Source organism: Ovis aries, chromosome 5 (genome assembly GCF_016772045.2).
Source record: "Ovis aries strain OAR_USU_Benz2616 breed Rambouillet chromosome 5, ARS-UI_Ramb_v3.0, whole genome shotgun sequence".
Classification (NCBI taxonomy): Eukaryota; Metazoa; Chordata; class Mammalia; order Artiodactyla; family Bovidae; genus Ovis; species Ovis aries.
In genome coordinates this window covers 1,557,885-1,574,892 of record NC_056058.1, presented here as the reverse complement: position 1 = coordinate 1,574,892, position 17,008 = coordinate 1,557,885, and the positions used below count along the sequence as shown (strand labels likewise).

At 44.5% G+C, this 17,008-nt stretch overlaps 1 protein-coding gene across 1 annotated transcript; it reads left to right on the top strand.

The window, feature by feature from the left end:
- Positions 1-276: 276 nt before the first annotated feature.
- Positions 277-2,440, top strand: LOC114114811 (RNA-binding protein EWS-like). Its single transcript, XM_042250870.1, is given in 3 exon segments — positions 277-1,017; positions 1,020-1,182; positions 1,185-2,440. Coding segments are annotated over 3 exon segments (1,428 nt in total). The 5' UTR covers positions 277-834; the 3' UTR covers positions 2,267-2,440.
- Positions 2,441-17,008: the final 14,568 nt, after the last annotated feature.

Sequence of the window (17,008 nt, the reverse complement as noted above, 5' to 3'; positions counted from 1 at the left end):
TCAAGAATAGTTTCATGAACGTGAAAATTAAATCAGAACAGTGACTTCAAGACAAGAGAAGACAGTGTATACAAGGAATACTGATGAATGAGAAATCTAATTAAAACCATAATGTGCTTTGTGAAATAACTTTACTAAACTGCCCATTAGGAACTAGGTGTTATATGAACCACCAAATCAAAAAACTGGATGTGTTCAGAAGCATTTCATTATGACATGTAAGGGGTACATACTGGAAAAGTCTGAGTGGTTCCAAAAGACCCAATAGGAGAGAATGAGAAGGAAGGAGAGAAAATGGCATCCACGGATTATAGTACGTACAGCCAAGCTGCAGCCCAGCAGGGCTACAGCGCTTATACCGCCCAGCCCACTCAAGGATATGCACAGACTACCTAGGCATATGGGCAGCAAAGTTATGGAACCTATGGACAGCCCACTGATGTCAGCTATACCCAGGCTCAGACCACTGCAACCTATGGGCAGACCGCCTATGCAACTTCTTATGGACAGCCTCCCACTGGATATTCAACTCCAGCTGCCCCCCAGGCATACAGTCAGCCTGTCCAGGGATACGGCACTGGCACTTACGACACCACCACTGCCACAGTTACAACCACCCAGGCCTCCTATGCAGCTCAGCCTGCATATGGTACTCAGCCTGCCTACCCAGCTTATGGACAGCAGCCAGCAGCCACCGCAACCGCAAGACCGCAGGATGGTAACAAACCCGCTGAGACTAGTCAACCTCAGTTTAGCACAGGGGGTTACAACCAGCCCAGCCTAGGATACGGACAGAGTAACTACAGTTATCCCCAGGTACCTGGGAGCTACCCCATGCAGCCAGTCTCGGCACCACCATCCTATCCTTCTACCAGCTACTCCTCTACGCAGCCGACTAGTTACGATCAGAGCAGTTACTCCCAGCAGAACACCTATGGGCAGCCGAGCAGCTACGGGCAGCAGAGTAGCTATGGCCAGCAAAGCAGCTATGGGCAGCAGCCACCCACTAGTTACCCGCCCCCCCCCAGACTGGATCCTACAGCCAGGCTCCAAGTCAATATAGTCAACAGAGCAGCAGCTACAGGCAGCAGAGTTCATTCCGACAGGACCACCCCAGTAGCATGGGTGTTTATGGGCAGGAGTCTGGAGGATTTTCCGGACCAGGAGAGAACCGGAGCATGAGTGGCCTGATAACCAGGGCAGGGGAAGAGGGGGATTTGATCGTGGAGGCATGAGCAGAGGTGGGCGGGGAGGAGGCCGCGGTGGAATGGGCGCTGGAGAGCGAGGTGGCTTCAATAAGCGTGGTGGACCCATGGATGAAGGACCAGATCTTGATTTAGGCCCACCTGTAGATCCAGATGAAGACTCTGACAACAGTGCCATTTACGTGCAAGGACTGAGTGACAGTGTGACTCTCGATGATCTGGTCGACTTCTTTAAGCAGTGTGGAGTCGTTAAGATGAACAAGAGGACTGGTCAACCCATGATCCATATTTACTTGGACAAGGAAACAGGAAAGCCCAAAGGCGGTGCTACAGTGTCTTATGAAGACCCACCAACTGCCAAAACTACCGTCGAGTGGTTTGATGGCAAAGATTTCCAAGGGAGCAAACTTAAAGTGTCTCTTGCTCGGAAGAAGCCGCCCATGAACAGCATGTGGGGCGGGATGCCGCCGCGCGAGGGCAGGGGGATGCCGCCGCTGCTCCGAGGAGGTCCAGGGGGCCCAGGAGGTCCTGGAGGACCCATGGGGCGCATGGGAGGCCGTGGAGGAGACAGAGGTGGCTTCCCACCAAGAGGGCCCCGCGGTTCCCGGGGGAACCTGTCTGGAGGAGGAAACGTCCAGCACCAAGCTGGCGACTGGCAGTGCCCCAACCCGGGCTGTGGAAACCAGAACTTCGCCTGGAGAACAGAGTGCAACCAGTGTAAGGCCCCAAAGCCTGAAGGCTTCCTCCCACCACCTTTCCCGCCCCCGCGCGGTGACCACGGCAGAGGTGGCCCTGGAGGTATGCGGGGAGGAAGAGGTGGCCTCATGGACCGCGGGGGTCCTGGTGGAATGTTCAGAGGCAGCCGTGGTGGAGACAGAAGTGGCTTCCGTGGCGGCCGGGGCATGGACCGCAGTGGCTTTGGTGGTGGAAGACGAGGTGGCCCTGGGGGACCCCCTGGACCACTGATGGAACAGATGGGAGGACGACGAGGCGGGCGAGGAGGACCTGGAAAGATGGATAAAGGCGAGCACCGTCAGGAGCGCAGAGACCGGCCCTACTAGACGCAGAGACCCGCAGAGCTGCATTGACTACCAGATTTATTTTTTAAACCAGAAAATGTTTTAAATTTATAATTCCATATTTATAATGTTGGCCACAACATTATGATTATTCCTTGTCTGTACTTTAGTATTTTTCACCATTTGTGAAGAAACATTAAAACAAGTTAAATGGTAGTGTGCTGAGTTTTTTTTTCTTATTTTAAAGATGGTTGTTTAAGACTAAACAATGGGAACCCCTTGTGAGCATGCTCAGTATGGTTGTGGAGAACCAAGAGGGCCTCTGACTGTAACAATGTTCATGGTTGTGATTTTTTTTTTAATAAAATTACAAATGTTTATTAAAAAAACAAACAAACAAACAAAAGACCCAATAAAATACCTGTGTGTGTGTGTCAGATTCCACAGGACCTGCCCCTGCTGCTTTGCTGCCAGGCCCACCACTATTCTGTGATCTCATGGGTATTCCCTATGACCATAAAATGAAGAGAAAAAAGCACAATATGCCAGCACCAGCCTAAAGTGGACAACCTCTCAGGGAAAATGCTAGAAAACAGTATTTGGAGATCTTCCGAAAGACGGAACTTCAGGCAAGACATCTGGTGGTCCATGTTGTATGGAAGGAAAGATGGCCTGTGATATGGGTCTACAGTGGTTCACATGCCGTGGCTAATAGATTGGCCAGCTGGTCTAGGACTTGGAAAGAAGTAGAATACCTAGAAAACAGCATCTGTCTCCTGAAGAGAATGTTCTCGTAAATGTCAGTCAGCCTCTTCCCCACTCGCCCAGTGCTTGTTCATTAAGTCTGGGTACAATGTGGCCACGCAAACAAGACGGAGGCTCTGTGTGGACTTTCCCTCAGAGAGGTGGCTCTGGCCACACAGCTGCTGAGTGCCTACCCTGCCAAAGGCAGATGGCACCAGCTTCCAGGGAGAGCATTCAGCCCACTCCAGGGGCTCACACTGGGCACTTCTGTCATGAAAGGGATCAGCCCACTCCAGGGGCTCACACTGGGCACTTCTGTCAGGAAGGGGATCGGCCCACTCCAGGGGCTCACACTGGGCTCTTCTGTCAGGAAGGGAATCGGCCCACTCCAGGGGCTCACACTGGGCACTTCTGTCAGGAAGGGGATCGGCCCACTCCAGGGGCTCACACTGGGCACTTCTGTCAGGAAGGGGATCGGCCCACTCCAGGGGCTCACACTGGGCACTTCTGTCAGGAAGGGGATCGGCCCACTCCAGGGGCTCACGCTGGGCACTTCTGTCAGGAAGGGGATCGGCCCACTCCAGGGGCTCACGCTGGGCACTTCTGTCAGGAAGGGGATCGGCCCACTCCAGGGGCTCACACTGGGCACTTCTGTCATGAAAGGGATCGGCCCACTCCAGGGGCTCACACTGGGCACTTCTGTCAGGAAGGGGATCGGCCCACTCCAGGGTCTCACACTGGGCACTTCTGTCAGGAAGGGAATCGGCCCACTCCAGGGTCTCACACTGGGCACTTCTGTCAGGAAGGGGATCGGCCCACTCCAGGGGCTCACACTGGGCGCTTCTGTCATGAAAGGGATCGCCCACTCCAGGTGAGCACACTGGGCACTTCTGTCATGAAGGGGACAGCAATTTGTCTTAATAGAGACTGACATAGATTCAGTGTATGAATTTGCCTTCCCTGACCGCAATATTCTTGGCAGTTCCTATAACCATCACACCAAAATTAGACAAACTAGAATATTTTTTAAAAGGAAGAAACATGGAAGGAGGAAAGAAGTAAGAGAAGAAGGAAAGAAAGAAGTGAGGAAGGAAGAAAGGGAAGACAGGAAGAAAGGAAAAAGAATGCGAAAGGAGAAAAAAAAACTCCTTATAAACCAAATGCAAATTTTCTAAATAAAATATCAGGAAATAGAATCCAGCATTGTATTAAAAGAATAATAATAACAATCTAGTGGAACTTATTTAAAGAATATAAGAATGGTTCAAGAGTAGAAATTTCATCACATTAACAGATTACTGAGAGAAATTTAACCACTATCTTGATAAACACATTTTTCCCACTATCCAAAAGTAGAGCGTTCCCATGAAAAGTTCTGTAAAACTACAAAAGGGCAATAAAGCCAGAAGTGATTGCCTCAGGATACATCTTGCTAAAGGACACATGAAATACATCTAGACAAAGCACAGATGCTCACAGACATGGTTCACAGCTTCAGCAGCTCCTTGCTGAGGTGCCAAGTGGTTCCCAGGGAGGGAGCTGGGCGGGGCACTCTATGTTTGGGATTCAGCTGCCTCCACACAGACTCATCTAGCTAGCAAAAAAAGCTGAATGCTGTTTTAGCGCCTTGCCTTTTTTTGCAAAAGCAAAAGTCTTCTTCAGATGTATTGCAGTTCAAAGCAAAAACAGGTCTTTTTTAAATTGAATAAGGATACTTGCTTCACAGTATTGTGTTGGTTTCTGCCATGTAACAACTTGCATCAGCCATGAGTATGTGCACATATGTATGTGTATGTGTATATACATATCCCCTCCTTCGTGAGCCTCTCACCCCTCTAAGTCATCATAGAGCGCCAGGTTGGGCTCCCTGAGTTATAGAGCAGCTTCCCACTAGCTACCTATTTCACACATGGTATTTTTGCCTGGAAAATTCCAAGGACAGAGGAGCCTGGCGGGCTACAGAACGTGGGGTGGCAAAGAATCAGACACAAGTGAGCATGCTGTGCACGCACTGTGTATATTTCAATGCTGCTCTCCCAACTGGTCCTGCCCTCTCTTTCCCCTCTGTGTCCACAAGTCCTCTCTCTACATGTTCCTCTCTATTCCTGTCCTCAAAATAGGTTAAAAACAGGTCTTTTCAGGTAAGTCTTTGTAAAAGTGAAGTGGTGTAAAGCAGGGGTTATCTCTGTCTGTAAACCATTTTATAGTGTTTGATACCATTCCTGATTTTATTTTAAAGCTGAAGAAGAGAAAGAAGCTTATTTAACTTCATGAAATCAAAAAAAAATGTCTCCCCACAAATCTATAACAAGAAACTAATACCATAGTCGAAAGCAATCAATCAGTAATAATAGGAGCAAAAGACAAAGACATAAATCCTAAAAGGCGGGGGTGGGGGGGGAACTGACACTGTTTTGCAAAAGATGTGATTGCCTACCTAGAAAATTCAAGCGGGTCAACTGATAGGTGAATAATTAATAAAAGAATAAAGTGACTCTGAGGGAGAGGGAGAGGGTGGGATGATTCGGGAGAATGGCATTGAAACATGTATACTATCATGTAAGAAACGAACTGCCAGTCTATGTTCGATATAGGATACAGGATGCTTGGGGCTGGTGCACGGGGATGATCCAGAGAGATGATATGGGGCGGGAGATGGGAGGGGGGTTCAAGATTGGGAACTCACGTACACCCGTGGCAGATTCATGTCAACGTATGGCAAAACCAATACAGTATGGTAAAGTAAAATAAAGTAAAAATAAAATTTTTAAAAATAAATAAATAAAAAATCAAAATTTTACATTTCAAGTAAGTGGAGGAAAGATAGACTACTGAATAAACAGTGTTTGAATAAATGGCTAACATTTAGGGGAGAAGTTAATTTCCTATATTATATCAGACACCAAAATAAATTCCATACAGATCAATATATCAATATAAAGAATAAATTTGTAATACTACTAAAGCAAAATATAGGAGTCAGTGTTTAGAATCTTGAGATGGTGGTGGGGGGAGTTAAAAAAAAACCGCAAAGACATAAAATAAAAGAATAATATAAGGTCTAGAAAGAGAAATCCAAGAAAACTAAGCAGACAGGTTTATCAAAGAAATAATGTGAAACCATTCCCAGAAAAGCAGAATACAAGTTTTGAGATTAAAAGTGCCCACTAGTTAGAAGAATGACCTTTCAAATCGTAATTCAAAATCCACTGGGGATGAAATATGCAACATGATGATTAGTTTACACTGCTGTGTAATCTATTTGAGAGCTGACAAAAGGTTTCATCACAAGAAAAATTTTTTTTTTCCTTTTTTTCTTGTATCTAGAAAAGATGACGGATGGTAAGTAAACTTATCGTGTTAGTTATATTGCAATATATGTAAGTCAAGTTATCACATTGCATACCTTAAATTTATACAATGGACTATGTCAATTATATTTCAATAAAACTGAAATTTAAAATAAATCAATAAAATTGGAATTTTAAAAATTAAATCAAGGGGCCATACAGCCCTAAGTTCTGCCAACTTAGCAAACCAAGGCTGCCAGACTTGCTCCCAAGAATGGAGAAGGAAACATGAATACCAGGAAATAACCATCCCACCAAAATAATAATCCCCAAGAAAGCTCTGAAAAGACTAAAACGTAAGTAAAGGCAGAAGTTGCAATGAGAAGGCATGTTGGAGTAGAGCTTTTTACTCCATCCCCCAGATCCCAGCCCACCCATTCCCTTGGGACACCATGTCCCCCTAGAAACCTGCAGTTAAACCATGGGTGTTACAGATTGTGAGGTGGTGTCAGAGCAGTGTAAAACTCTGTTGAGATGAAAGCTGATGAAGAGATACTATTGCACCATAAAAATGAATGAAAATTTTCCAGCAGTATTGAGATATTATTGACACATAACATTGTTTTAGTTTAAGGTATGCAATACAAATCTGGGGAAGGCAATGGCACCCCACTCCAGTACTCTTGCCTGAATAATCCCATGGACGGAGGAGGCTGGTAGGCTGAAGTCCATGGGGTCGCTAAGAGTAAGACACAACTGAGCGGCTTCACTCTCACTTTTCACTTTCCTGCATCAGAGAAGGAAATGGCAACCCACTCCAGCGTTCTTGCCTGGAGAATCCCAGGGACGGGGGAGCCTGGTGGGCTGCCGTCTATGGGGTCGCACAGAGTCGGACACGACTTAAGCGACTTAGCAGCATACAATACAATGGCTTGAAATATGTATGCAAAATCAGCTTAATTTGTTCTCTAGTTATGGAGAAAGCCACAACTGGAAGAAATTTTAAGAGAAATAATAAGTTAATAATACATTCTCAGAAACTGATAGAACTGTGGGGAGTAATAGCTAGATCAATAATTTTAACATCTCTCTTGGAACCAATAAACATAGCAGATAAAACCGTAAGCAGAGATATGAAATGCCACAGTTCAGTTCACTTGCTCAGTCGCGTCTAACTCTTTGCAACCCCATGAATTGCAGCACGCCAGGCCTCCCTGTCTATCACCAACTCCTGGACTTCACTCAAACTCACGTCCATCGAGTCGGTGATGCCATCCAGCCATCTCATCCTCTGTCATCCCCTTCTCCTCCTGCCCCCAATCCCTCCCATAATCAAAGTCTTTTCCAATGAGTCAACTCTTTGCATCAGGTGGCCAAAGTATTGGAGTTTCAGCTTTAGCATCAGTCCTTACAATGAACACCCAGGACTGATCTCCTTTAGGATGGACTGGTTGGATCTCCTTGCAGTCCAAGGGACTCTCAAAAGTCTTCTCCAGCACCACAGTTGAAAAGCGTCAATTTTTCGTCACTCAGCTTTCTCACAGTCCAACTCTCACATCCATACATGACAACTGGAAAAACCATAGCCTTGACTAGACAGACCTTTGTTGCCAAAGTAATGTCTCTGCTTTTGAATATGCTATCTAGTTTGGTCATAACTTTCCTTCCAAGGAGTAAGCGTCTTTTAATTTCATGGCTGCAGTCACCATCTGCAGTGATTTTGGAGCCCACCGCCGCCCCCATCACCCCACCCCCGACCACCAAAATAAAGTCAGCCACTGTTTCCACTGTTTCCCCATCTATTTGCCATGAAGTGATGGGACCAGATGCCATGATCTTCGTTTTCTGAATGTTGAGCTTTAAGCCAACTTTTTCACTCTCCTCTTTCACTCTCATCAAGAGGCTTTTTAGTTCCTCTTCACTTTCTGCCATAAGGGTGGTGTCATCTGCATATCTGAGGTTATTGATATTTCTCCTGGCAATCTTGATTCCAGCTTGTGCTTCTTCCAGCTCAGCATTTCTCATGATGTACTCTGCATATAAGTTAAGTAAGCAGGGTGACAATATACAGCCTTGACGTACTCCTTTTCCTATTTGGAACCAGTCTGTTGTTCCATGTCCACTTCTAACTGTTGCTTCCTGACCTGCATACAGATTTCTCAAGAGGCAGGCCAGGTGGTCTGGTATTCCCATCTCTTTCAGAATTTTCCACTGCTTATTGTGATCCACACTGTCAAAGGCTTTGGCATAGTCAATAAAGCAGAAATAGATGTTTTTCTGGAACTCTCTTGCCCTTTTGATGATCCAGCAGATGTTAGCAATTTGATCTCTGGTTCCTCTGCCTTTCGAAAACCAGCTTGAACATCTGGAAGTTCATGTTCTGCTGAAGCCTGGCTTGGAGAATTTTGAGCATTACTTTGCTAGCATGTGTGATGAGTGCCATTGTGCAGTAGTTTGAGCATTCTCTGGCATTGCCTTTCTTTGGGATTGGAATGAAAACTGACCTTTTCCAGTCCTGTGGCCACTGCTGAGTTTTCCAAATTTGCTGGCATATTGAGTGCAGAACTTTCACAGCATCATCTTTCAGGATTTGAAACAGCTCAACTGGAATTCCATCACCTCCACTAGCTTTGTTCGTAGTGATGCTTTCTAAGGCCCACTTGACTTCACATTCCAGGATGTCTGGCTCTAGGTGAGTGATCACACCATCATGATTATCTTGGTCATGAAGACCTTTTTTGTACAGTTTTTCTGTGTATTCTTGCCACCTCTTTTTAATATCTTCTGCTTCTGTTAGGTCCATACCATTTCTGTCCTTTATCAAGCCCATCTTTGCATGAAATGTTCCCTTGGTATCTCTAATTTTCTTGAAGAGATCTCTAGTCTTTCCCATTCTGTTGTTTTCCTCGATTTCTTTCCATTGATCGCTGAAGAAGGCTTTCTTATCTCTTCTTGCTATTTTTGGAACTCTGCATTCAGATGCTTATATCTTTCCTTTTCTCCTTTGCTTTTCACTTCTCTTCTTTTCACAGCTATTTGTAAGCCCTCCCCAGACAGCCATTTTGCTTTTTTGCATTTCTCTTCCATGGGGATTGTCTTGATCCCTGTCCCCAATACAATGTCACGAACCTCCGTCCATAGTTCTTCAGGCACTCTATCTATCAGATCTAGTCCCTTAAATCTATTTCTCACTTCCACTGCATAATCATAAGGGATTTGATTTAGGTCAGAGCTACAAAATGCTTTTTAAATTTACATGTATGTGTCTATATCCACAATAAACACAATTATGTAATTATATATGTAATTATGTAATTCAGAGCATTTATAATAATTAAACATATGAATGCACCCTAAAGTACACTTTCATAATTCCAAAAATTCAATATCATAACACCTCTGTTCTCCAACCATAACAGAAATGAAAAGAAAGAGAGAGAAGAGTAAGGGAGAGAGGGAAGGAGGAGCTAGGGATCTTGGAAGGAAAAGAGGAAAGGAAAAATAAAGAAAGAAAGAAAATTATGTATGCCTACATAACCCTTCCAGCTGAGCTATTTCAAATCCTAAAAGATGCTGCTGTGAAAGTGTTGCACTCAATATGTCAGCAAATTTGGAAAACTCAGTCAGTTTTCATTCCAATCCCAAAGAAAGGCAATAACAGTGTTCCAATTACTGTACAATTGCACTCATTTCACATGCTAGCAAGGTTATTTTCAAAATCCTTCAAGTTAGTCTTCAGCAGTACGTGAACCAAGAACTCCCAGATATACAAGCTGGATTTCAAAAAGGCAGAGGAACCAGAAATCAAACTACCAGCATCCATTGAATCATAGAAAAAGGAATTCCTTTCATCTTGGAATGGAATTCAAAAAAAAAAAATTCTTATTCTGCTTCACTGACTATACTAAAGTCTTTGACTGCATGGATCACAACAAACTGTGGAAAATTCTTAAAGACATGAGGATACCAGATCACTTTACCTGCCTCATAAGAAGCCAGAGTCGCTCAGTCATGTCGAACCCTTTGCGACCCCATGTACTACACAGTGCATGGAATTCTCCAGGCCAGAATACTGGAGTGAGTAGCCTTTCCCTTCTCCAGCAGATTTTCCCAACCCAAGGATCGAACCCAGGTCTCCCACATTGCAGGCAGATTCTTTACCAGCTGGGCCAAAAAGGAAGCCCCCTCCTAAGAAACCTGTATACAAGACAAGAAGCAACAGCTAGAACAGATATGGAACAATGGACTGGTTCAAAATTGGGAAAGGGGGAGTATGACAAAGCTGTATATTGTCATCCTGCTTACTTAACATATATGCAGAGTATATCATGCAAAATGTGGGCTGGATGAATCACAAGCTGGAATCAAAATTGCTGGGAGAAATAACGACTTCAGGTATACAGATACCACTGTAATGGCAGAAAGCAAAGAGGAACTAAAGAGCCTCTTGATGAAGGTGAAAGGGGAAAGTGAAAAAGTCTGGCTTAAAACTCAGTATTCAAAAAATGAAGATCATGGCGTCTGGTCCCATCACTTCACGGCACATAGATGGGGAAACAATGGAAACAGTGACAAATTTTATTTTTCTTAGGCTCCAAAATCACTGCAGATAGTGACTGCAGCCACGAAGTTAAAAGACACTTACTTCTTGGAAGAAAAGCTATGACAAACCTAGAAAGCAATTCAAAAGCAGAGACATCACTTTGCCAACAAAGGACCACATAGTCAAAGCTATGGTTTCTCCAGTAGTCATGTATGGATGTGAGCTGGACCATGAAGAAGACTGAGCACGGAAGAATCAATGCTTTTGAACTGTGGTGCTGGAGAAGACTCTTGGGAGTCCCTTGGACTGCAAGGAGATCCAACCAGTTAATCCTAAAGGAAATCGGTCCTGAATATTCACTGGAGAGACTGATGTTGAAGTTGAAGCTCCAGTACTTTGGCCACCTGATCCGAAGGGCAGACTCATTGGAGAAGACTCTGATACTGGGAAAGATCGAAGGCTGGAGTAGAATGGGGTGGACAGAAGATGGTGAGATGGTTGGATGACATCAAGTGACTCAATGGACATGAGTTTGAAGCTCCAGGACATAGTGAAGGACAGGAAAGCCTGGCGCGCTGTAGTTCATGGGGTTGCCAAGAGTCGGACACGACTTAGTGACTGAACAGCAACAAGAATAGATTGACCCAACTTGTCAAAGCCTGGATTGTTAGAAACCCAAATCCATTTTAGACCACTCTGTGTGTGTGTTAGTCGCTCAGTCGTGTCCAATTTTTTGCGACCCCATGGACTGTAGCCCAGCAGGCTTCTTTGTCCATGGGATTCTCCAGGCAAGAATACTGGAGTGGGTTGCCATTTCATTCTCCAAAAAGGCTGATGAAAGTGTGTAAAATCAAGATGATAACTATACTTAGCAGCACAGTCGCAATGAAGTATCACTGAGATCTGAGGAAGTATTTAGACCACTGCTGCTGCTGCTGCTGCTAAGTCACATCAGTTGTGTCTGACTCTGTGCGACCCCATAGACGGGAGCCCACCAGGCTCCCCCATCCCTGGGATTCTCTAGGCAAGAACACTGGAGTGGGTTGCCATTTCCTTCTCCAATGCGTGAAAGTGAAAAGTGAAAGTGAACTCGCTCAGTCGTGTCCGACCCTCGGCGACCCCATGGACTGCAGCCCACCAGGCTTCTCCATCCATGGGGTTTTCCAGGCAAGAGTCCTGGAGTGGGGCGCCATTGCCTTCTCCAATTAGACCAGGAGATGTATCAGTGTTTGGCTCCATTTAGACCACTAGATGGAGCCAAACACTGATCCTTGTTACATTGTCATGCGTGTCTTACGGCATAAATTTAAAAGTCTTCATGATGTTCCCTACTGGAAAGTAGAAAAGCCTTCCCCTGTCGGCAGAGCAGAGCTTCCAGACTAATAAGGCTACTCAGTAGTTAGCTGTTCAGAGATGCTGATATGTTTGGCCCAGGGGTGACCCAGTGAAGTCTGAGGAAGGTGCCACTTCTGCGGCAAGAAATCTTCCATTCATTTCCAGTGCAGTGTTCTACCACAAACATGACCATGTTCCGAGTGATTCATGATATGAAAAAAGTTAGGAAGCACAGCTTTAGGAATGAGAATCTCTCAAACTGATAAAGGAGTACAAAGGCCACAGAGTGTGATGACCTGGAGCAGCCGTCTACCTGAAATTTACCGAAAAAGTAAATGTCCACCCTGAGCTCTCCATTTTAAAAACAATTTGCATGTGTAATTAAATAATATCATACATTCCTTTCAAATAGACTTAGTGACCACTCAATCTGTGTCTTCTCTGCCATACAGAAGTGAATGTTATTGTCAGGTGGCCCCTTTTTTCAAGGAGCTCCCACTGTAGAGAGGAGCCAGACAGACAAACCAAATACTCTCATACAGTAATAAATACACTGTGCCGCTAGCACACAAAATGAAGTGCAGGTTCACCCAGTACATCGCTTAGGAATACTTTCAGCTGCAAGATGGAAGTAAGCCATTTACTGTGGCTTAAACAGAGTTATTGACCCTCATGCTTGTCGCATTATGATGCCAAAATGGCATAGCTCCAGGCATCGTGTCCACATTCAAGGCAGGGAAAAAAGGAAAAGGAAGTGGATCCGCAGCTGGTGAATACATAGATAGACCTGGTTAATGTTATATGGCTTCCCACGTATCAGGAAAAGCAAAAGACTTCCCAAAAGCCCCAACACTCTAGTCATAGTTCATTGGTCAGAATTATGCTACATGGCACACCTAGCTGCCAGGGAGGTAATAAACATCAGTATCCCACCTAGGGTTGAGCCTATTAACAAAATCAGCATTTATTTAGCAAAAAAAAAAAAAAAAGAACACCTCCACTAATAAACAAAGAAATGAAAAAAAAGGAGAGCTCTTTCTCACTTATCAAATTGGCCCACATCTCTGAAGGCTGATACTATCTGGTGTTGGAAAGATGGAGGAAAGTGAACATTTTCATAACTTGTTGGTAGACGTGTACACACAGTCTTCATCTGGCCATCTACTACAAATCAAGATTTTTTAATTTTTTTATTTGTTTTTGGCTGTGCTAGTTCTTCGTTGTTGCACGCCAGCTACTCTCTAGTTGCAGCGCACGGCTTTCTCGGGCAGAGGCTTCTCTTGTTGCAAAACACAAGCTCCAAGGTGTACAAGCTTCCTTAGTTACAAAGTGTGGCCTCAGTAGTTGTGATGCATGGGTTTAATTGCTCCAAGGCATATGAGATCTTCCCAGACCAGGGGTCGAACCTGTGTCCCACGCATTGGCAGGTGGGTTCTTAACCACTGGACTACCCGGGAAGTCCCAAAATCTATTCTTAATGAAACATTTTGACCCCAAAATTCCACTCCCAGAAAGTTACTTAGGAGACAAGTACACAAAGATACGCGTGCATGTGAAGTCACTCCAGGCAGGTCTGACTCTGCGATCCTGTGGACTGTAGCCAGCCAGGCTCCTCTGTCCATGGATTCTGCAGGCAGGAACACAGGCGTAGGTTGCCATGCCCTCCTCCAGGGGATCTTCTCCCAACCCAGGGCTAGAGCCCGTGTCTCTTCTGTCTCCTGCATTGTGAGGCAGGTTGTTTACCACCAGCACCACGTCGGCTCAGTAAAGAATCTGCCTGCCAATGCAGGAGATGTAGCCTCGATCCCTGGGTCAGGACGATCCCTTGGAGAAAGAAATGGCAACTCACTCCAGTGTTCTCACCTGGGAAATAAATCCCATGGACAGAGGAGCCTAGGGGCCTACAGTCCATGGGATCTCAAAAGAGTTGGACACAACTTGGTGACTAAGCAACAATTTATTTTTAAGTTGATACAAGATTAGTTTCCTAGAATAACTGTCTTGCATAGTAAGGAAGACATATTTGATACTCTGCTCCTGGTCCCCAGAACAGAGCTCCTAAAACTTGTAATTCCCTGAGTGAAAGAGAGATGAGAACATCTTTTTTGTTATTTCTAAAAAGCCTGTTTCAACCATACCTGAGTTTATGCTAATAAGGTGCCTCTTGGAGGATAAAGACTGGTTGCCAGAGGAACCAACACTGTGATTAGAGTTGGAAATTTCATGCCTACCCCACGCCCACCTCCTGGGAGGGGTAAGGGGCTGGAGATTGAGTTCAATCACCAATGGTTAAAAATCAATCATACCTATCTAACTGAACTTCCACTAAAACCCTAAGCAGCAGGATTCACATCAAGGTGCTGACAGGGTAATGCACACAAAGAGAGCGTGGAAGCCCCAAACCTCTTCCCATGTACATTGCCCCGTGCATCTCTTTCATTTCATTTCCATTGGTTTCCTAGCTACGTCCTTACCACAAAGAGGATAGTTAAGTAAGGCACTGTCCTGAGTTCCATGAGTCATCCCAGCAAGTTATGAAACCTGAGGAGGGGTTAGTGGGAACGGCTTACTGATAGCCAGTCAGTTAGAAGTACTTGTGTCACCAAACAAGGGCTTCTGTGCCCGCAGCACAGACAGCCAAACCCTAACAGCAGGTGTCTGCAGGAAAACGAGAGTGTATTTACAGGGCATCAAGCAAGGGAATGGAAGACAAGCCCCAGATCTACTCCAACCTGATCTTCGGGTTGGGGGTGTTTTTTAAAGGGAAGAACAAAGAAGCTGTGTTTAAACATTATCTTGTAACAATTCTTCATCCTAATTTCAGAGGTCAGGATATGTCCGGTTTAAGATTCTCGAGCCATGTGTGGTCCACGGCTCGGGGTCTGTGAGCTCATATTGCCCTGGAGAAACAACCTGAGTTTTTACATTAATGATGATGGCTACAATAGCAATTTGAGTACATCAACAATATTATTGACAAGAGCAATTTTAGTCATCTGACTCTGGTTGGCTAGGGTTCAGGTAGCATAGGACTGAGGTCAGAGGGGACAAGAAAGGGAATAAAGTTTTAAATAGATTAATCATAAACTCGGTAAAGGAACTCAGTTTTAGGGGGACTTCCCCGGTGGCTCAGAGGTTAAAGCGTCTGCCTGCAATGTGGGAGACCTGGGTTTGATCCCTGGGTCGGGAAGATCCCCTGGAGAAGGAAATGGCAACCCACTCCAGTATTCTTGCCTGAAGAATCCCATGGGCGGAGGAGCCAGGTGGGCTATGGTCCACGGGGTCGCAAAGAGTCAGACATGACTGAGTGACTTCACTTTAAGTTTCACTGGAGGCCTAGATTGGCCTCTGAATAAGGGGACAGTCTTTTCTTATCTTTTTTTAATGGCAAGATAATTGCTTTACAGAGTTTTCTTGCTTTCTGTCAAGCATCAACATGAATTAGCCACAGGAGGGGTCAGTCTTGTGGGACTGAGGCCTCACTCCGTGGGATCCACACTAACTCCAGACAGTCAGTGTCAGAAGTACTGTGAGTAGGAAGACAAGTTTTCCTTTCAGTTGGTTACCCTTTAAACTGTCACACTTTGATGCCATTTCAGCAACGAGTACTTACATCTCGTTCAGTTACAACCAACCACCACAAGTTCTGTGATTCAACTTATCATTGTAGGGTATTTTACCCAAATCCCTGTAGTCACAAGGCCATTAAGAGAAGCCGAAGTCTTTAAAATGCTAAAATATTTACTAATGAGGATATTAGTATTACCACTTATAAAATCCATCCCTGCTCAAAGCTCACTTCCTGCTGAACCCCAAAGTACCATACCTCAGGTACTGAGCCAATGGCTAGCCAGTCTCTGGCTGGTTGTCAGATGTCTACGAAGCAAATCAATTGTACAGTGAAGCTACAAATCTGCACACACTGCAAGATCTCACGGAGTAAACAAAAGTGATACTAAAGTCCCAGCCAATCCCACACAAAGCCACCGACATATAAGATCAGCAGAAAAGAAAATTAATGCTGCTGATCCAATAGGAGCTTCAAAAGAGAATAGTTGGGAAGAAATAGTAAATTTAAAACATATGACAAGTGAAGAGTGAGCTTAGATGGGCAAAATGGCTTGTTTTTTCCTATGAGATATCCCACCAAAATATCCAGAAGGAGGAATAGCATTATAAACAGGATAATTACTTTACCACTTTGGGCCAACTAGCTTGAATTCTATGTACATGCAAAGAGATACAAGTAAAATGAAAAGGTAGCCAAAATAGGGTGTGGTTTAATCTACCTCAGGATTAAAGGGGCCTTGAGAAAAAATATGAAGCCTAAATATTTTTGGACCCTCTTTCTCACTCCATTGTGAATCAGATGTGAAATAAATAATGCTATACAATGTGATTATCTTCAGAAAAATTGTGCAAAGAAAATTAGCATTTATTCATTCTTTGCTCATTATACAAACTAGTACCTGGTTGCAAACATTTTCAATTCTGTTAAGTGCAAGATAAAATAAACTTATTTTTGTTTATAGTATCAAAATCTCAGTCAAGACTTTTTCTCTTTTTTTTTTAAATTGAAGGATAATTGCTTTACAAAATTTTGTTTCCTGTCATATCTCAATATGAATCAACCATAGGTATACATATATCCCCTCCCTTTTAAAACTCCCTCCCATCTCCCTCCCCATCCCACCCCTCTAGGTTGATACAGAGCCCCTGTTTGAGTTTCCTGAGCCATACAGCACATTCCTGTTGGCTATCTATTTTATATACGGTAATGTAAGTTTCCATGTTACTCTTTCCATACATCTCACCCTCTCCTCCCCTCTCCCCATGTCGTAAGTCTATTCTCTATGTCTGTTTCTCCATTGC